The 22103-nt window shown below is 39.3% G+C and overlaps 1 protein-coding gene across 5 annotated transcripts in view; it reads left to right on the forward strand.

The window, feature by feature from the left end:
• The window catches only part of FREM1 (FRAS1 related extracellular matrix 1), a 182034-nt gene that overhangs the window by 131667 nt on the left and 28264 nt on the right, over positions 1–22103 (forward strand). For 3 of the 5 annotated variants that reach the window (XM_044939842.2, XM_044939841.2, XM_025281508.3), the window contains exons 25-27: positions 6327–6741; positions 15222–15423; positions 16105–16249. In XM_044939842.2, the coding sequence (XP_044795777.2) occupies positions 6327–6741; positions 15222–15423; positions 16105–16249 (762 nt within the window). Of the gene's footprint in view, positions 1–6276; positions 6742–15221; positions 15424–16104; positions 16250–22103 lie in introns of those variants that run through there. The other 2 variants (XM_044939845.2, XM_044939843.2) reach the window with 2 other exon arrangements.

Below are 22103 nucleotides of genomic sequence, written 5' to 3' on the forward strand. Positions count from 1 at the left end.
GAGAGCTTTAAATGAGCTTATGTGTAATGTTCTTAATGTGGAATCTAGAAAAATGATGCTGATGAACCTATCTGCAGGGTAGGAATAGACGAGCAGACATAGAGAATGATTTTGTGGACACAGTGGGGAAGGGGAAGGGGGACGGGCTGAGAGAGTAGCATTCTCATACATACACTACCGTACAGAAAATAGAGAGCTGGCAGGACGCTGCTGAATAGCACAGGGAGCTCAGCTGGATACTCTGCGACAACCTAGAGGGGTCGGACGGGAGAAGGGGTGGGAGGGAGGCTCAAGAGGGAGCAGGTACATGTATATATATATGGCCAATTCATGGTGTTGTACAGCAGAGACTAACACAACATTGTAAAGCTATTATATTCCAATAAAAAACCCAAAACATGGCACATAGGAAGAACAAGATAAGTATTGGTTTCTATTATTAATATTAGATTTCAATGTTTATTTTAATGTTAATAATAATGTTTCTATTATTTTTGTTATTCTTGTAGTTATTGTTTACCATATTCTTTACTTGGCCCCCTTTTTTTTCTCTCCAATCTTTACAATACCAAGATTAATCTTGAAGGAAGGAAGAAGTTATAAAGAGCAATATGATTCCTTTTTTCCTGCTTATTAATGGAGAGTGGATGCTTATTAGCTTAGTGCAGGTATATCAGATTCAGGGTTTTTCATTTGACACCCATTTCTGGACCTTCTTTTTCCTGTCCATTCCTATTTGCTTCCATCCATGCCTATGAGAGAGTCTGCTGAAGACATTCATGACTGTATTGGAGAAACCAGAGATTCTGCTGGTGAAGCCAAAGAATGAACACATAAAGATGTTGAGAAATAATGATTAGGCCTTAATTAGATGGTAGTGATGAGCTGAGAATAAAAAACGGTATCTCTCTCTAATTCACATCCATAGAGAATCATACTTGAGGGTGTTTATAAAATCATTCATCCCAGGAGTTTCTAAGTCTCTAGATTCTCAGGAGAGTTACCTGAGAGATTTACAAAATTTAAATTCTTGGGCCTCACTGCAGAGAGACAGCCTTAGTAAGTCCAGTTTCAGGCCTAGGAATTTGTATTTTCAAAGCTCTCCAGGTGCTTCCGATGCCGCTGGGACTAGCCACGTCCAGTCCAGTCCAGTGCATTGTTCCCAGTGTGTTCTGAGGCATCTGAGGGTTTACAGGAGCCTCTGAGGTCCTCTCCCTGACAGCACATGAAGGGGCTGAATTGATGGTGTTCTGCAGCTCACATCTCGAGTTACTGAGATAACTTTGTTTTGTTTAGTTTGTTGGTGGTTTGACTTTTAGTTTGTTTTGCATAGAGAGCTTCTGGGCAAGGTTTTCATTTAGCAGAAACTCTGTGACTCAATTTTGTAAAATGAGTGATTAGTACCACTGATGCTACAAAGGTGCAAAATGATGTCGGCTGGTACAGAAAGGAGACATTAGGTAGTAGAGATTCGAGAGTGAGAAACTCCTTTTTAATACTCTCAATCCTTCTGTTTGTAGAAGGAAGTCTCAGGCGGCCTGTGCTCATATGTCCTTAACAGCTCTTCAGTATGGACTGTTTTTCCCTTTTTAGCAAAGAGTGTACAGGCCTCAGGCTCCAAGCCATCGGCCAACAACATCTAGCGCGAATGAAAAACAGTTGGTTTCTTGTATTTATTTTTGTGGTGTTTATGGTGATTTCATTTTTATGAGTGAAAACTTTGGTCTTTTAGTCATTAAAAGGTTTCAAGTACATTTATTTAAGAAGAACAATGAGTTGATATAAAGCATAATAAGAGTACAAGTAGTACCAGAAAATGGCAAAAATTGTGAAGGTGGTGTTTGAATGACTCAAGATTAGGAAACATGTTCATCGAGACAATAAACAGCAAGGGTAAGAAAACACTGATTTAATTCAGCCCCTTCATTTATGTGTAAGAAAGCTACTCTTGATATACCTGGAATAGATCAAGCAGTGTGTGTGTGCATGCTAAGTCGCTTCAGTCATGTCTGACTCTGTGCGACCCTGTGGACTGTAGCCTGCCAGGCTCCTCTGTCCATGGGATTCTCCAGGCAAGAATACCGGAGTGGGTTGCCATGCCTTCCTCCAGGGGAGCTTCCCGACTCAGGGATCGAACCCTTGTCTCTTATGTCTCCTGCCTTGGCAGGTGGGTTTTTTACCACTAGCGCCACTTGAGAAGCCCCATCAAGCAGTGTCCTAGACCCTTTTTACTCTTAAGCCTTACACCACCACCTTGAGAGAGATGTCTTGTTCCCATTTGATGGGTGAGAAAAGTGAGTCTCGAAGAGGCAAGAAGTCACCTAAATTGACATAGCTGAGTATCAGAGCTAAATTTGGGCTGAGATCTCATTGTGGAGAGATCTGACTGTACTAAAGAATCTTTTCTTGTGGGAAGGACCCTTCTCCATGTGTGTCATTCTGATGTTTGGCCAGCAGTTTTGCATATTTATAATGGAAGAGCCTCACATCTGCTGAAGACCCTTGTTTTAATCTTGTCATTTCACTAACCCAACCATTGTGTTGTTTGTCAGGTGGCGTTCAACCAAAGCTGAAAGGCTGTTTTAATGAAAGTGTGATCATGGTGCTTTTTAAAAATTAAATATATGCAACCAATCTAATCACCTAAATTTATGTTGCTTGCTGTTAAATCTGGCAAGGAATTTGGCTGGGGAGAAGAGATAAATTCTGTGGCAGAGAGCTTCCCTCCTCCCTTCACTTTTTAATGTAAGCTCTGGCAGCATTAATTAAACGGGGGAGTTTAATGGTCAGATTTTACCTTCTGCAAAAATATTTTGTGAATCATAAATTTCTCCTGTATTGTTTGGTGCTGCTGGCCTGGAAGAAGGATTTGGCAGCACATTCTGGGACAGCTGACACCAAGTGATTAGCAAGCTGACTTCAGCTGCTGGCAGCCGGGTTCTAAAAGAACATGCTAATGTCCTCCATTTTGACATGCCGGTTGGACTTTTTTTTTTTTTTTTTTCCTGAAGAACTGGCTCTATTTATGATTCCATTTTTATCTTTTAAATGCCATGACAGATGGCAGATTCTTCAGCCAACTCTATTGCCAGGAAATGCAGAAAGCTTGAAAGCACCATGGTAATGGTGAAATCAGGCCGGGCAGGCACCCCACACAGATCTGAGAGTCATTCCCCAAATTTCATGAGACAGTGGTCATCTTGGCTGCATTTCCTCTCAGGAGGGGCATAATAAAGGGAATTAAACAAAATGGACCCACATAAGGAGCTGCCACCTCAACACCACTGGCTTCTTAAGCTTGACTGGATGCCATAATAGCAATGGCGCTATTGTTATAAAACTTGGAAATCTATTTGGAAGGTTTCTTCTGAGGGGGATGGTGTGGGCCATTTGCAAGATCATCTGGTCAACGTTTACAGGCACAAAGCGTTGCCCTTGTCGCACTGGTTCTGCTAGGCTTTTTTTTCTTTTGACTGGGAAGCCAACCAGGGCCCGTTCACCCCGTCTCTCACTCTCTCTGATAATGTTCTCCGCTTGTGAATAGTTTGCACTGTTACTTGTGAACGTGGGAAGATGTACTTGATCCAGTCACGTTGGGACATTGCATCCTTTTGGCCACTGGCTTGTTAGCTTTCTGTCCGTGCAGACAGCTGCCTGAGCGTCCCAGCTGGGAACACCGGCCTCAGGAAACATGCTTCTTATCTTAAATGGTCCCTAACCCACTCACCCTCATTCCCCTCTGACTGAGGGCAGACTGCTGATTTTCACTGTGGTCAGATGCCCGTCAGAGGCAGAAAGGAGTCTGAGATGGACTGCCTAGATCATGAGAAAACTTCAGTGGCCTCACACAGGTCACATGTATGTGGATAATGCAGCCACCTTGAGACTGAGCTTGGGGCACCCAGTTGGGCATTTTTGGAATTTAGTCTCCAGAGGAGAAAGTCAGAATCAGATACTCAACATGGCCACCTCTGATGCACCCCTGGCAGCCCCTGGGTCTCCTGCTTCACCTCCTTGCTCCTGATGGCTGTCTCTCCCCTTCTCTCCCATTTTCTTTTTCTTCCTTCTCCACCGGTATTTGACATGCCTACATGTTCTCTGGCTTAAGTCTGTGCTCAACTATAAATTGCTAATTTAAAACTCTCCAAAGAGCATGTTTTTACATAGACAGCCCTTTTATATTGTGGAAGAGGGCAAAGTTGAAAGCATGAAGTGTGTTTCTGGAGAGGTTACATGAAAATGGAGGCCTGAGAGGATGCCTAGTCTCCAATATTTACCTCTGCTCAGATAGACTCCAGGGAGGAAACATGACAGAGTTAACCAGAAAACAATAAAGTAAGGGCACAATTCCATGAAAAGCATCCCCTGAGAAACAGATCATGATTTTTGTACCTAAAAATGTGTATCACCTGATCTTTGATATTGTCAAGGTGACTAATAACTTAAAAGGTGAAGAGCATTCACAAATATTTTTTCTCAGGAGTGATTTTTTTTCTTCTTAAAAAATAATGGATTTTGCAAACACTCCATGATCCAGCAATGAAATTACCTATTTGCTTAGGATATATTTATCCAAACGTATTGTTTTGTTTTAAGGAAACTATGATTTTGTCCCATCTACAATTCTAAAGTTGATTCCATATTCTTGTTTGAGCTGTGGGGGGAAAAAAAAACAAACAGGTTGTATTCTTTACAAGTCAAGGTATGTGACTTGTCAAAAAATGTGTTTTATTTGGAGTATTTCACTTAGCAGTTTTAACTTTTTGGACAAGGATTCCTTTTCCATGCATCGCATCCTATTTTCCTGGTAGGCAGTCTTACCAGCTTGATAATTAGAAAGCTCAAAAATGTTAGCCTAGCCTTCAAAGCAAAATCTGTATCTGCCAAACTCATCTCCCTGTAACTTCTGGTCCAGCTGCTCTTGTCCCTGAGTCCTTTGCCTCAGGCAGGCTGGCAGACTCATCACGCTCACACAACCTGGTTTCATATTCCTTCATGTTCAACAGCAAAGCATCAGCCTTCTATCCCTGAAAGATAAGATACCTTTTGTAGAGAATAAAAAACTTGGTAGTCACTAATTTGTCAAATTCATAAAATAAATATAAACCCCATATCTTCTCTAATTTTAAAAAGAACCTCCAGAGAAAATTCTTTTATCATTCAGTGGTATGCACACTACAGTGTTTTAGGAGATTTTTACATCCGTGGAACATAAGAGTGTTTCTATCCCCCATGACTATTTCAGAACTGGTACGTGGGAAAAAAACAAATAGACACAATTCCATGATTGTTTTGAAGTACATTTCTTTGGCCAGTGGTGAATGTGTCAATTCCATTTGAGATTAGTGATTTCCTAACTTGTTGGAGTTTCAATAGCAGATTTTGTTGGCTTAATTTCATCATAGTCTCAATTGTCCTTTGTATAGAAATTACACATTGAAATGTTCTAAGGGTGATTTTGGTTAGTTTAATTTTGAGATTGTCGGTGTGGGTGGAATGTGATTTAGTGATCAATGTAATCAGAAGCACGCCGTGGTATCACAGAGCTTCAAGTGTAAGAAACATCTTGCTCAGCTTGGATTTGTGTCATTTCAGTTTTCTCTTCTAGGTCTGCAGTGATACTTAGGCACCACAACTCTTTCTTAGTGGATTGTTAAACCAGCAGTCACTAAAACGGCAAGAACAGAAGGTGTAGAGTCAGAGGACCTGGGTGTTAGTCCCAGTTCTGTCTCCTACCTGCCTTATGATCTGCCATGTTTATGAATCTTTCCACTCTAATTTTCTTTTCTTTAAAGCAGGGGAATAATCTTTGTCTAACACAACTCCCCCATATCTTATCATGGGCAAATGTGAAAACAAACAGAAAAATATGTGAATTGAGTGAATTAGCCAAATTCAGCCTACTCAGTACTTTATTGGATGGGCTTCCAATGATCAGCCTTAAGAACTGAGCCTATTAAAATCTCACAAAGAAAATACAATTGCAAAAGAGTCTGGGCTATGAAATTCCTATTTGGGGCAAGAAATGACACTAAGTATTGACAACCCTGAGAAATATCATTGGCACAGTTAACCTGCCCCATCCCAGGAATCTACCATCCATGCTGCTGAGCAATACTTGGGGGGTTAGAATGGTCCATGTACACATTGTCTAGTGACTGGTTTAATGGATGGAATGGTGTCCTCCTGAAAGATCCACTCTTGAGCTTTCCTTCACATCCCAACACAATATGTCCTTGAGTAAAGGTGTGTATTGTTATCATTTCATTCCAATAGATGGTGACACAAGAATCCATGTTGAAGGCTGCCTTGCCTCTCTTTGCCAGATTCATCGTCAGCAATGGACTTCAGACCAAGCCTGGGGTTTTTGAGATCACACTGGAGACTGTGGACACAGCCTTACCCGTGGTGACCAGGAACAAGGGGTTGAGACTGGTTGAAGGGGCCACGGGCTTGCTCTCCCCTGACCTCCTGCAGTTGACTGACCCTGACACTCCAGCCGAGAAGCTCACCTTTCTTCTGGCCCAGCTCCCACGGCATGGCCAGCTCTACCTGCGGGGGATGGCACTGATCCCACACAATTTCACTCAGCTGGACGTGGACAGCGGGCATGTGGCCTATCGGCACTTGGGAGGGGATTCTTGGACTGACCACTTCACTTTTGTGGCCACGGATGGGATGAACCATGGCTTTCTTGTGGATGGGAGAGTGTGGCAAGAACCTGTATCATTCACCATCCAGGCAAGTATAACAAATACGCAGTTCATGGCCAGAGATAAGGAGAACACGACTTCCGGGAGAACTGTTTCCTTTCCTTCCTTCTTTCATTCAAATGTGTAATGTGTGTCCATAGCATGCCAGGCACTAAGCAAAGCACCAAGCATGTTAATATGAACACAAAACAGATGTGCTGCCTGTGTACAAGATAATGACTGACCTTTGGAGTCAGTGGTAATACACAAAGGACCAAAATACATTTGGAGACAGACACCTAGGTTGGAATTTCTGCTTTCAGTGTTTTCAAAGCTGTGTGAACTAAAAAGAGTTTTTTGACTCTTCTGATTCTACAAAAAAACATGCCTTACAGCATTGTGGTAAGAATTACACAAGATAAGGTATCTAAGGTACTAGCATGTTGCCTGAAGTATGTTAGGTATTCAGTCTCTTATAATTGCTTTTATAATATCTAACTATACTTTTATAATGATGCTTATTGGCCTGTGTTATCTACTGGTGTTGTTGTCGTTCAGTTGCTAAGTCTTGTCAGACTTTTTGTGACCCCATGGACTGCAGCATGCCAGGCTCCTCTGTCCTCCACTATCTCCCGAAGTTTGCTCAAATCCATGTCCATTGAGTCAGTGATGTTATCTAACCATCTCATCCTCTGCCGTCCCCTTCTCCTCTTGCCTTCAGTCTTTCGCTGCATTAGGGTCTTTTCCAGTGAGTTGGTTCTTCACATCAGGTGGCCAAAGTATAGAACTTCAACTTCAGCATCTGTCTTTCCACTGAATAGTCAGGGTTGATTTCCTTTAGGATTGAGTGGTTTGATCTCCTTGCAGTCCAAGAGCATTTTAATGGTTAACTATAATTTTAATGGTTTTCAATTAAACACCCAAAAACTTATGAAGCTACATCAGTATTACCCATGTATTGATGAGAAAAATAATTATAGAAGCTACAATTTTAAAGTGTTAACTGTAGGTCAGACCCACTGTATATAAATCTCATTTAATATTCATAAAAATCCAATGAACTGAGTTTTATTGTCTCCATTTTATAGATGTTCAGAAGTTCAAAAATTAAACAATTTGGTCAAACGCACAGAAAGAGCTGCAGTCTTCCTGACCCCCATGCTGTGTCCTTTCTGTGGTACTGTGTTGCCACAGTTATGTTGACTGTTAAGATGATTCTTGGAGGGAATAATGTGTTTTTCTTTTTTTAGTCAAAACACATCAAGTATATTCTGGCTCTCAAAGCCTTGAATCCACTCTCCTTGGATACAGTTCACCCTTTTCTACATACTTCCACCAATAACATAAAAGATGTAAATCTGTCTTAATGCAGAATACGTTCTGATTATGTAAAATAATAATAATTTTCCCTTGCTCTTTCATCTCTGTGTTAGTCAGGGATCTCCAGAGAAACAGTCAATAGGATTATATAATTTATACACATATAAATGATAGAGAGAGGAAGAGAGAAAAACTGATTTCTGTTTAGGAATTGGCTCATGCAATTGTGGGGTCTGACACATTCCAAAATCTATGAGGCAGGCCAGCAGCCTGAAGATTTCGGAAGGAGTTGATGTTACAGTCTTGAGTCCAAAGGCAGTTTGGAGGCAGAATTCCTTCCTCTTCAAGAGACTTCAGTCTTTTTTTTTTTTTTTTAAGGCCTTTAAACGATTGGATGAGGCCCACTCACATTATGGAGGGTAATCTGCTTTACTCTGAGTCTATTCTTTGAAATACTCATCAATCTCAAAAAAAAATGCCTTCACAGGAACATCTAGCTTGACCAAACATCCTGGCTAAATTGGCATGTAGAATTAACCATCACAGTCTTTATGTAAAGTGAGATCTGAGGATGAAAGTGGGGAGTTATGATAACACGGAGTAGATACAAGATGAATCTTTGACTAAAAGGAAGTCTAGAAAGTGGAATGAGATTATGATACACTGGGAGAAGAGAGAAGGTGTTGATATTATTGGTAGAGTATGTAAGAAATATCTTGTGCATAGTAAAGTTAATTTCTTTTTTTATTACATGTTTTAATTGTTGTTAGTTCCCTCCCACTCTTCAGTCAGTTCATATTTTTCTTGACTCCTGACTACCCCCAACCCCATGCTATGTAGAGAAATGTCATAGTACTACCCAACCTGGAATAATGTTCTGGTCTATCTGGAGAAGGAAATAGCAACCCACTCCAGTACTCTTGCCTGGAAAAATCCCATGGATGGAGGAGCCTGGTGGGCTACAGTCCATGGGGTTGCAAAGAGTCAGACACGACTGAGCGACTTCTCTTCACTTCACTTCTATTTGGTTACAAATATTTAGGAATTGTCAATTCTGAATGCCAGTGTAAGAGTTCCCATCTGCACTCCAGAACAGGGAGGGAAAAGGGGTTAGAGTTTGAAGAGAGTACCAGAACTTCAATCAGGTTTCTCCCAACAGCAAAAATATCTTATAGAGTGTGGTTATTGCAAGAGCCTTATCTCTTGAAGTTGTAGAGTTAACTGATAGGGAATTATTGAATACATGTTGCAAAAGTTTTTCATCAAAGTACAAGGTTTTTCTTGCCTTTTGTGTAAACAAAACAAACAAATTAAAAAACCTCAGAAGGAAAGCCTTAAACTTTCTCCCATAATTCCCCTGAACTTCCTGATGTCTCTGAGCAGAGAAGTCAAATAACTCAGGAACTGACTGTAATGTAGTTATTACCATCTGTAATGCAGAAGAGGTGACCTCCTCAATCTCTTGCTTTTAAGAGCTCTTTCTGGCAAGACAATATGACATTGGCCACCACTGAGTGATGAATTAGGCCAAATGGTCAATACCAAAATCAGATTGATTATATTCTTTGCAGCCAAAGATGGAGAAACTCGATACAGTCAGTAAAAATAAGACTGGGAGCTGACTGTGGCTCAGATCATGAACTCCTTATTGCCAAATTCAGACTTAAATTGAAGAAAGTAGGGAAAACCACCAGAGAAGGCAATGGCACCCCACTCTAGTACTCTTGCCTGGAAAATCCCATGAATGGAGGAGCCTGGTGGGCTACAGTCCATGGGGTTGCTGGGAGTTGGACACAACTGAGCGACTTCATTTTCACTTTTCATTTTCATGCATTGGAGAAGAAAATGGCAACCCACTCCAGTGTTTTTGCCTGGAGAATCCCAGGGACGCGAGAGCCTGGTGGGCTGCCGTCTATGGGGTCGCACAGAGTCGGACACGACTGAAGCGACTTAGCAGCAGTAGCAGCAGCAGGGAAAACCACTAGACCGTTTGATTTAGGTATGACCTAAATCAAATCCCTTATGATTATACAGTAGAAGTGACAAATAAATTCACAAGACTAGATCTCATAGACAGAATGCCTGAAGAACTATGGACAGAGGTTTGTGACATTGTATATGAGGCAGTGATCAAGACTATCCCCAACAAAAACAAATGCAAAAAGGCAAAATTGCTGTCTAAGGAGGCCTTATAAATAGCTGAGAAAAGAAAAGACACAAAAGGCAAAGTAGGAAAGGAAAGATATACCTATTTGAATGCAGAGACTCAAAGAATAGCAAGGAGAGATAAGAAAGCCTTCCTCAGTGATCAATGCAAAGAAATAAAGGAAAACAATAGAATGGGAAAGACTATAGATCTCTTAAAGAAAATTAGAGATACCAAGGGAACATTTCATGCAAAGATGGGTGCAATAAAGGACAGAAATGGTATGGACCTAACAGAAGCAAAAGATGTTAAGAAGAGGTGGCAAGAATACACAGAAGAACTATACAAAAATATCTTCATGACCCAGATAATCAGGGTGGTATGATCACTCACCTGGAGCCAGACATCCTGGAATGTGAAGTCAAGTGGGCCTTAGTGGGCATCACTACAAACAAAGCTAGTGGAGGTGATGGAATTCCAGTTGAGCTATTTCAAATCCTAAAAGCTGATGCTGTGAAAGTGCTGCACTCAATATGCCAGCAAATTTGGAAAACTCAGCAGTGGCCACAAGACTGGAAAAGGTCAGATTTCATTCCAATCCCAAAGAAAGGCAATGCCAAAGAATGCTCAAACTACTGCACAATTGCACTCATCTCACACACTAGCAAAGTAATGCTCAAAATTCTCCGAGCCAGGCTTCAACAGTACATAAATTGTGAACTTCCAGATGTTCAAGCTGATTTAGAAAAGGCAGAGGAACTGGAGATCAAATTGCCAACATCCTTTGGACCATCAAAAAAGCAAGAGAGTTCCAGAAAAACATCTACTTCTGCTTTATTGACTATACCAAAGCCTTTGACTGTGTGGATCACAACAAACTGTGGAAACTTCTGAAAGAGATGGGAATACCAGACCACTTTACCAGCCTCCTGAGAAATTCTGCCTCCTTTATGCAGGTCAGGAAGCAACAGTTATAGCTGGACATGGAAAAACAAACTGGTTCCAAATTGGGAAAGGAGTACATCAAGGCTGTATATTGTCACCCTGCTTATTTAACTTATATGCAGAGTACATCATGAGAAATGCTGGGCCGGATGAAGCACGAGCTGGAATCAAGATTGTCGGGAGAAATATCAATCAATAACCTCAGAGATGCAGATGACACCACCCTTATGGCAAAAAGTGAAGAAGATGATGAAAGTGAAAGAGGAGAGTGAAAAAGTTGGCTTAAAGCTCAACATTTAGAAAACTAAAATCATGGCATCTGGTCCCATTGCTTCATGGCAAATAGATAGGGAAACAATGGAAGCTGTGAGAGACTTTCTTGGGTTGGGGGAGGCTTCAAAAGAAGAAGAGCTACTAACCTAGACAACATACTAAAAAGGAGAGACGTTACTTTGCCAACAAATGTCTGTTTAATTAAAACTGTGGTTTTTCCAGTAGTCATGTATGTATGTGAGAGTTGGGCTATAAAGAAAGCTGAGTGCCGAAGAATTGATGCTTTTGAACTGTGGTGTTGGAGAATACTATTGAGATTCCCTTGGACTGTAAGGAGATCCAACCAGTCCATCCTGAAGGAAATTAGTCCTGAATATTCATGGGAAGGACTGATACTGAAGCTGAAACTCTGATATTTTGGCCACCTGATGGGAAAAACTGACCCATTGAAAAAGACCATGATTCTGGGAAAGATTGAAGGTGGGAAGAGAAGGGGACAACAGAGGATGAGATGGTATGATGGCGTCACTGACTCAATGGACATGAGTTTGAGTGAACTCCGGGAGTTGGTGATAGGCAGGGAGGCCTCGCATGCTGCATTCCATAGGGTCGCAAAGAGTCGGACACGACTGAGCAACTGAACTGAACTGAAATAAACTGAATCTCCTAAACATAGGTGTACCACTTATGTTCCCAAACTGAGTAACTGAGGGCAAAGCTACAAGACTTAAACACAAAACACAGTTGTATTTTATTGACACCAACAGGCACTAATCTGACATTTATTTTGTAGGAAATCATGTCTGTCTGTGTAAGACTCTGCATCTTTTTTTTAACTGAAGATTTACAATGTGTTAATCACTGCTGTACAGCAAAATGATTCAGCTATACATATATTTACATTCCTTCTTTCTTAAGGTATTGTTTTCCATTACAATTTATTGTAGGATATTGAATATAGTTCTCTATACTATATAGTAGGTCTTTATTGTTTATCCATTCTATTAATATATATTAAAGCTTACATCTACTAATTCCAACCTCCCACTCCATCCCTCCCCCAACCCCTCTCCACCAGTCTGTTCTCTATGTCTGTGATTCTGTTCCATAGATAGGTTCATTTGTGTGACCTTTAGATACCACATATAAGTGATACTACATGATATTTGTCTTTCTCATTCTGACTTACTTCACTCAGTATGATTTCCAGGTCCATCCGTGTTGCTGCAAATGGCATTATTTCATTCATTTTTATGACTGAGTAGTATTCCATCGTGTACCACATCTTCTTTATCCATTCATCTATTGATGGACACTTAGGTCTTGGCTATTGTGAGTAGTGCTGCTATGAACATGGGGCACAGGTATCTTTTTGAGTTATGGGTTTTTTTGTGTTGCTGACCAAAATTCTGCAATCTTGGTGCGATGATTTCTGAAGTCTTTCTTAGAAGAAGATGGGGGTGGGGGTGAGGGACAGAGGACCAATGTCACTGCTTCCTATGGTTTAGGCAAGTGTAACATAAGTTTTAGTAAATCCAACACAAATGGTTGTAAGAATAGAGCCTTAAAAAAAAAAAAAGTCTGTACTCTAATATTTTAAAATGCTTCTGGTATCCTGAGCCAAAAGACCTGCTTTTGAAGAAGAAACTAGAAATTTAGGACGGATTTTAACACAGAGTAGGACCAAAGACACAGCAGGGGCCCCAAAGACCAAAGTGTAGATATTAACATTTTTAAAAGCAAACGATTACGGCAGGCATTTATTCCTTTTATAATACTTCTATATTTAAGGAAAATATAACTTAAAACCCCGTACACTCAGTGTATTTACCAACTTTGAGGATTACTCACATGTCTTGAAATATCTTTATTTTTCTTCTCTTGCCACTGACTGTACTTCCTACTAGTCACTCTGGAGCTTCTTCCCCAAAAGGCCATGATAAGCGCCTCCGCACCTCGCAGCCCTGCGGGCACCATCCTCACTTTTTAGGAAAGGAGAATGACTGTGACCTTTGAAACTGTGTGTTGCCATTTCAGCTTACAAAATAATTGTTGTTAAAAAATTCATAAACTACAGCAAAGGTCTAGACAATAATTCATTATCCCACTGTGATCAGTGGCTTGCTTGCAGTCTTTTATTGAAATAAAAAAGAGATAATATTATATGTACTATTAAGCATATTACCTGTTTCCACTCATAAAAATTTCCACATGTCATTAAATCTTCCTTGATAACATAATTGATAAAGGCTGCATGGCACTCAATCTCAGGCAGAGATAATTTATAATTCCTCTGTAGGACTTCCAAGTTTTATGGAATTTGTTATTATTTGCTATTACAAATTATATTTTAATTAATAGTCATATATATATTCTTTGTCTATACATCTACTTCTGTAGGGTATACTCAAAAAGTAGAAATTTTGAATCACAGTATATGCACATTATTAATATACATATATATCAAGTTTATCTCCAAAAGATTTTCACTAATTGGCATTCCTTCCAACAAAATATAAAAATGTCTATTTCTTCAAACATTTACCAATGTGAGGTGTGATTGCTTTTTTATTTAAAAAAGCAGATTGCCAACTTAACAGAAAAGTATTTCATTGTTAAAAAATTCCATATATAGAAATACTCAAAGTTATTTTTCCCCATCTGAAGATAAATGAACATATTTGTACACATGCTCCCAAAATTTTGTCTGTGTCTGTGTGAACATATATATGTATTTGTTTTGAACAAAAATGGTAGTTGTCTCCTATTCTGAAACTTTCTGATTTTTATTTTTTTATTGGTTAACATTGAATTGTGGGGCTTTTTTTTTGTTACTAATTTATCCTATCTCTTTTTCTTATCAACAGATGACTGGTAGTTTATTATATAAGCACACACACAAAATATATGGTCTTATTGTGAACACTCATTTTTTACTTTGCTAGAATTACAATAGTTTCATTTGGGGATAAAGTTAAGATTTGCATGATTAGAAATGAAGGGAACAAAGACTGTGTTTTTGTACCTGTTTTGTGGTATCAGTGATGAATTATGCTAATTCTGCCAAAAATATTCCCTCTGTAACCGATAAGAGTCATTTCTAATGATGCCATACCATATGCAAGTGAGGTCCTTTGTAGTGTCTGAACTTCTGTACCTCTTTCACTCATGAGTAATTGCCCATCACAGCCTTTACAAATTGAGTCTACCTGTTTGGTTACCTGGTTCTGTCTATCAATAAAACAAACACTCAATACCTATAGCTAAGCACCTTCCACTTTTTTTTACTGAAGTATTTTTATTGCTATTCAATATTTTTGCTATTTAAACCAAGACACGACAAAGAAAGTTTCAGTGTATTTGTAGACATTTATAGCATTGTTTCTGTAAATTATCAAACACTGGGAGAAGGGGGAAATGCTTTTGTAGAACTAATATTAAGTTTGCAATACAGTTCCTGGGTCAGTTTTAATGTATTCATCCAACAAGTATTTCTTGAGCTCCTGTAATGGTTGGGCATTTTGCCAGGTGCAGGGAATAGTTGAGGGGAAAAAAGACACGGTGTCTGCCCTCAGGGAGCTTAGGTCTAATGGGGGAGCCAGGCAGTGGGCAAATAAATAAAGCTGAGTCAAAGCTCCCAACAGAAAGTTAACCTCTCTTCTGGGCACTATGATATTTGTTGAAGATATTGCAAATGAGGTAGCTTTTAACAGAAGTTAACCAATGAGGAGGATAAGGAATCTGAAATTCAGGCGAGTTTGTCATTGTTGAACCATTTAAGCCCCAGTGTTGCTTGGGAATGAGAAGCCTTGGCTTAACATTGTGTATGATTATTGATCATTCAGGTGGACCAGTTGGACAAAGCGGCCCCCCGCGTCACACACTTGCATTCTCCTTCTCAAGTAGGGCTCTTGAAAAATGGTTGTTACGGGATTTACATCACCTCCCGCGTGTTGAAGGCATCAGACCCTGACACTGATGATAATCAGATCATCTTTAAGATTTTACGAGGCCCCCAACATGGGCATCTGGAGAACTCAACGACAGGTACTGCCTTCCTTAATCCTTGCTCATTTTATAATACTCAGTGGTTGGCAATCTAGAAGGTAATTTGTAATTAAGTTCAGGCCCATTTGGTAAATACTCCCCAAGGCTCACTGACAGATGCAGTTTATAAATCAGTATCCATGCTAAAGAGGATTTAAAGCTGAATTTTCCTAAATTCATCTTGAGTGGGAGAACTGGATACTGATACACAACTGTTTATTATGTATAACTTTTTTTTCAATAGCTAGATTGTAAGGTATTCACAGGAATACATTGTCAGGACCAAATTCATATTTGTGACCCATTTTCTTATATCATGAATTTCTGAGTGATGTAAGTTCATTAAAAACAATTTTTTGATGTAAGTTTTCTCTGAATTGTATGTTATTTCTACTTTATGAAGATAATGATCACAGGATGGCACAGAATTTTAGATTTTATTGCTAGATTTTCCTATTCACTCTCTGTTTTCATATTTAAGGTACAATGTTTGAAACAAAGTAATTTTAGTTAATTGGCTTTGAGTTTTAAGATGGTTACAATTTATTAATTTCTTTAAAAGATTTACTTTAAATATTTTAAAAGAGGAGTTTAAAAATAAAACACCCATAAATATTGTATCAGCTCTTATCTAATATTTTGTTGGATTACCAATGAAAATCATTTACTTTTTTTTTGTAGGTGAATTTATCCATGAGAAATTTAGCCAGAAGGACTTAAACAGTAAGACCATTCTTTACATCATAAACCCATCTTTGGAAGTAAATTCAGATACCATGGAATTTCAAGTCATGGATCCCACAGGGAACTCTGCCACTCCTCAATGGTAAATTTTTTGCTTATTTAATAGTCCTGCATATAATGTCCAGAATGTATCTGATGAGGAAAGTAAAATGTTCTTTTTTAAACAGAATCTAAGAGGACAAATTGATACATGATTTCCCAAGCTCATAGAGTTTATTTTGGAAAGAGAAACTTCTATTGTTGCTGTTTAATCACTAAGTCCTGTCGGACTCTTTTGCTTTCCCATGGACTGTAGCCCTCCAGGCTCCTTTGTCTGTGGGATTTCCAGGCTAGAATACTGGAGTGGATTTCCATTTTCTTCTCCAGGGGATCTTCCTGGATCAGGGATCAAACCTGTGTCTCCTGCATTGGCAGGCAGATTTACTACCACTGAGCCACTGGGGAAGTTCAAACTTCTGTTGCTGCTTGATAATCACAGAATATTTCCTTCTCCAGGGGATCTGCCCGACTCAGGGATTGAACCCAGGTCTCCCGCATTGCGGGCAGATGCTTTAACCTCTGAGCCACCAGGGAAGCAATAACAGAATATGGGAGTGTTAAAAAGTTTAGTTATTTGGGGCTGGGTCCTTCATTTTATGCATGCATTTACAAATGCACATCCTTTCACACCCACAGAGGTTTCTGTCTTGACAATTCACTGGTATCCAGGACTGGGCTTATAGGCTCATGTACAAATCATGCAGCAAGAGGTCACTCTAGGACTGTGTTAGGACCCACCGTTTCCTAAATCTAAATTTCTAAAATATCTAGAGAATGAAGGAGTCAGGAAAGGTTAGCAAAATATCTTCTCTTCCCCCCAAACCCAAGCAATTACTAGCGACTCCTTTTGTAAGTTAATAAAAGTAACATGGGTAAGGTGAAGACAGTGTAAAAGAGGAAAACAGACTTGGGGGAGGTATTAAGTAATACTTTGTAGTTGTGTCAAATATAGGACCCTCAGAAAAACCAGAGTATCAAATCCTCAAAATTAACCATATTAATAGACCATAATAATTTCACTTACCAGGTTACTATTCTAGATTTTTTTAAGGTACACCTTGAATAACAGCTATCAAATGATCCCAGAAATCACAATCCAGTTCTCCACGTTTTTTCTTTCTAAGTTTGATACCCTTCCCACTCACCTCAGAGAAAAGTTGTTCATTTATTCTAGTTTTAGTATTGACTCTATCAAACCACACACCATAATGAGGACAGCTTCTTATGGGGCTTTTATGACAGAGTATGGACAAAGAAAGACAAGAAAATTGAGAAATTCAACTCTGATCTCTTCATTTTTGCTTTTTCTTTCTGATCCTGAATTGTAGTCCCAGTATCTGCCAGCAGAGGTCTCTGTGGTCATTGCTAGAAAAATGCATCTTGACCAAAACCTGTTCTCAGAATCACACCTCTATTGCCAGTAGTATAAAAAAAACGCTGGTCCAGATTTTTATTGAGTGGCTACTATAGGCCAGGTGCACAGTATAAGCATCTGGGAAATAGGTGTGAGCAAGGAATAACTGGACCCTGACATGAAAATTCAATCATGACACTTTAAAATTAAAACAGATGCCCACTTCCCATTAAAATGCTCTTGCCTCAGAAAAATGGCTCCTTGGGATTATGATCTTTATAGAAAATAAGTTACCTACTTGCAATTTCAGACAAATGTATTCAATTCTCAAGAATTTTTTTTAAAAAATCCTACTCAAAAATATTAATAACTTGATTTCACTTGCTTTTTAATAGTTCAACATATAAACATAAAAATATTGATCAGACTTGCTACTGAACTAATGCTGACCATTGGTCTTCCACATGGGAACACAGAAATAGAGCTAGATAGATATTGCTTCACCCACAAACTTCCTCTTTTCATTGGCCACATCTTGCAGTATGTAGAATCTTAGTTCCCCAACCAGGGGTCAAACCTATGCCCCCTGCTTTGGGAGCACAGCATTTAACCACTGTATCACCAGGGAAGTTTCTACATATACCCCGCCCCCGCCCCCCCACCCACCCCCTCCCCGCTCCCACCATCGGTTCCTCATTGTAACCAAGGACACTGCTTTTGAAGATAATTTATGATTTTGAATAATTTTCAAGTTTATTTCAAAACCTCGGAATTTATAGCTTTACTTGAGACTTTTAAAATAGATTCCTACTTCTACTAGATACCTATTTTCAGGTACCTATGCTGAAGATGTTTCTAATTCAGCTTGTAATGATTGCAGTCAGTGGATTATAATGCAAAATATGTCCACTGAGGGTTAATCCCCAAATAACTTTGATTTGATCGAACATATGTTAAGTTGTTTTCTCTAGAGTGGGTGGAGGGAATAGCAGGTAGAAGTTACTATGCACTTATCTTTATAGGTTTTGAAGGATATAGTTGTCTCTAACCTCATTTGTAAGTAGTTACTTTGTGGAACAAGAAGAACTTTTTTTTTTTCCAGTAGGAAACAATGTTATGAATAATGATCTGTCTTCCCAGAGCTAGCAGGAACCTAGCTGCCTGTATAGAATAAATCACAGGCATTTACACTATAGCTTTCTGCTCTGCTTCATTGCTCTTCATTTAATCATCACAACAACCTTTAAGTTAGGTACCATCATAATCCAGAATTTACAGGTGAGGAGAGTGAGGCAAGAAGATAGGAAGTGAATTTTCTAAGTTCATACAGCTCATCAGAGAAGGAGCTAAGATTTTGGTACAGAAATTATGACTCTCAAATCCGTGGTTTTCCTCACTGCACTAAAGACCTTCTTGCCCACTGTTAATGAGTGTGCTCAACTGGCCTAAGGGGAAAGAAGCAACAGACTCAGCTCCATATTTTTCTCCAATCTTTGGCCATCAAAGCAACAAGAAAGGAAGAATACTTACTCCTCAAGGAGCTTAAATGTAAATTACAGGTCTCAATATGAGTGTGTACTCCATGGCTAATGAACTGGGGATAATGGGATAGATAATATACAGTAAACCACTGGACTCAGAGCCAAAGAACAGGTATGGGCTTTGACTTTGCCACTGACCTAGGTCAAGTGTTTAGTTATCTTAGTTATCTCATCTGTAAATTGGGGGCAGTATTACAATTTATTTAGAGGAACAAATGAGGTAAAACATGTGGGAGCATCTATTTAAAGTCCTTGACAAACATGACCTGAGGTGGTGATTACTATTGTTGTGCATTCATGTGGGGACAAAGATTGACTGAATAGTATCCCAGAGGCCTTTGGTAGCCAGCTAAGGCCCATAAGTTAGAAATGGACTCTGAGATGTTCACAAAGTGAACAATCCATATTCTTGTTAATAATCTGAATGCAGTGAACTTTGTGTTCTGGTTTGGTTTAGGATTAATAGATTAATAGACTGTATATTTCAAGGGGTGAAAACATTCTGCAATGAAGCTAAAGGGACTGGTGGATGCAATCAGGAGCAGAAAGGAGGCTCTTTATAGAATAAGGAGGACTCATGTTCAGTGAGAATTGTCCCGGAGTCTTTATAGCTCATACGTTTTTGCTATGGCAGCATTTCTGTAGTGCATCAGTCCTGAAGGGTCAATAGACTTTCCATTAGAAATGGTGTTGGGAAATCTTGATGTGATCAAGTTATTATGACTCACTAATGCATCACATTGCCAAAGTCACAAAGATGCGTGTGTGCATTGGGAATCCTCAAGAGAGGGATATAATATGCAACATATCTCAATATGATTTGATTATAAAACCAAGACCACCCTGCCCCAGAATAGCTCATGGCACGAGCTTTTCATGTGATACGTTTAGGAGACATTTGTAAATAGAAGTTACAATAGAATGTTGAAATCCATGGGAATTTGTATCCGAATTTAGATTTGGTTAAGTGCCTAAATTTCAGGCACTGTGCTAGGTGCTTTCACATATGTTTTCCATTTTAATCTGCAAAACAGTTCTCTGAGGGTGATAAGGAAATCAGGCTCAAAGCATTTAAGTAATTGGCCAGCAGCCACTAAGTGAATAAATGGCAGAGCCCACAGTGCACCATGACCTCCTGACCTCAATGTGAGTGCTCATCTTCTCGGCCCATGCCTTAGCATGCCGTTCTCATGTCCAGTGTGAATCTCAAGATGGTCGGCATCCCACCCAAACTCTGTCACATAGGACCACATCATTCATCAAAAACACCTTTGTAGACCACAGAATATAGCTGACGTCTGACCAAGGCAGTTTCTTAACATGCATTCAGTGTTGACCTCTTTCTTGCACCCGCTGCAGAAAAGGTGAGCTTCAAAACGAAAGTTGACCCCTGCTGAGGTTCTTCATAACTCAGTGGCTGCTTCCCCAGCTGCTCCATGACTCCAAGCACCTTAATCCTTCTCCTCCCTAGCAGGCGAACTTAGTAATGCTTTAACAACTTTTATGAAACACGTTATAGGGGAAGAGGTTGAAACTCTTGGTTAGGTAAAGCTTTCATGTTACTTGCAAGCCAGAAGTTAAAGTATTTGTCTCTAGATTAGATCTAAGAAACCACAGAGGAAGGAAAGGGAAATAGCCCTTATTAAGCACCCACTGTGTACAGGTGCTTTATACGTATTAACAAATTTTAATTTGCATCATTTGACATGAATGTAATTTCCCTCGTTTTACAGATGATGAAAATTGTGGTCCAGAGAGACTGAGTAACTGACCATAATCACACACTAATAAGTGGTTATGAGATGTGTCTGACTCCAAAGCACTTGTTTGGGGTACTCACTATGCTGCTTCCTGACTAGGCACCGTTTCCCCATTATCATGAGAGAAAGACAGAAAGGAAAACACAGGTGTTCGTAGCATTTTTATGGAGCTTAATAGCATCCTCTTTGAATTGATAAGTCTTGGATTGAATACTTAGAAAATATTTTTTAACATTTTGATTTTCTTAAGTCATATGCTACTTGATTATAAGTGAAGATGTAGTTATAAGAATAATTTAATCACCATTTTAGCTACTATAAAATCTTTCACTGAGAAGCTCAGAGTACTTAATGAGTGTTCATTAAGGTTCATTCAACCTCTTTGAAGTACAGACTCATTATTATTGTACTTGGGGAAGTGAGGAAACTGAGGCAGAGAGCAGCCAAGTACCTTTTTTACATTTGCTTGTTAACCTGGATTAATGTCCCAAATCCCAAAATAAAGTTTAATTCCAAATGGTTCTTTTGGTTCATTGTTCCTTCATATAAATGAACCAAGTAGCCACAAAATGGTTAGATAGCATCACCAACTCAATAGACATGAATCTGAGCAAACTCTGGAAGATGGTGAAGGATAGGAGAGCCTGGCGTGCTGCAATCCTTGGGGTCGCAAAGAGTCAGACACGACATAGTGACTGAGCAACAACAGCCACAAAATAGAATATCATAAAGTATATATTTTTGACTCTGCTTCAGCACTCTTGTCTATTTGGTCCAGACAATTCTTTGTCGTGGGGCTTGGGTGGAAGGTGAGTTGGGTGTCCTGTACATTGAAGGATATTTAGCAATATCCCTGGACCACACCCACTAAATACCAGTATCACCTTCCTCCCATTATGAAAAATAAAGCTGTTTCTAGATACTGTCAAATGCTGAGACACATGCATGTGCCTTAGAAAATAAGACATCATGCTTTATGATAGAATGCTCATTTACCAATGCCATCTTTCTCTCAAGCTAATACAATCCAGTATGACCTGGATTCCAAGAATCCCGAATAAGTCAGGGCTAGAAAAAACATGTGAGGGTCATCTGGCCTAGAATTTTTCTTTTCAAATTGTGTGAAATATGTGAATAGGGCTGGGAAGAAAAAAAGTTTCAGTGGTCAATTTAGCTTTTCAAACAGTAGGTTAAACTAAGTTCATTATTTTCTTGAGCAAATATTTATTGAGCACTTATTAT

The sequence above is a fragment of the Bubalus bubalis genome, chromosome 3, assembly GCF_019923935.1.
Source record: "Bubalus bubalis isolate 160015118507 breed Murrah chromosome 3, NDDB_SH_1, whole genome shotgun sequence".
Lineage (NCBI taxonomy): Eukaryota > Metazoa > Chordata > Mammalia > Artiodactyla > Bovidae > Bubalus > Bubalus bubalis.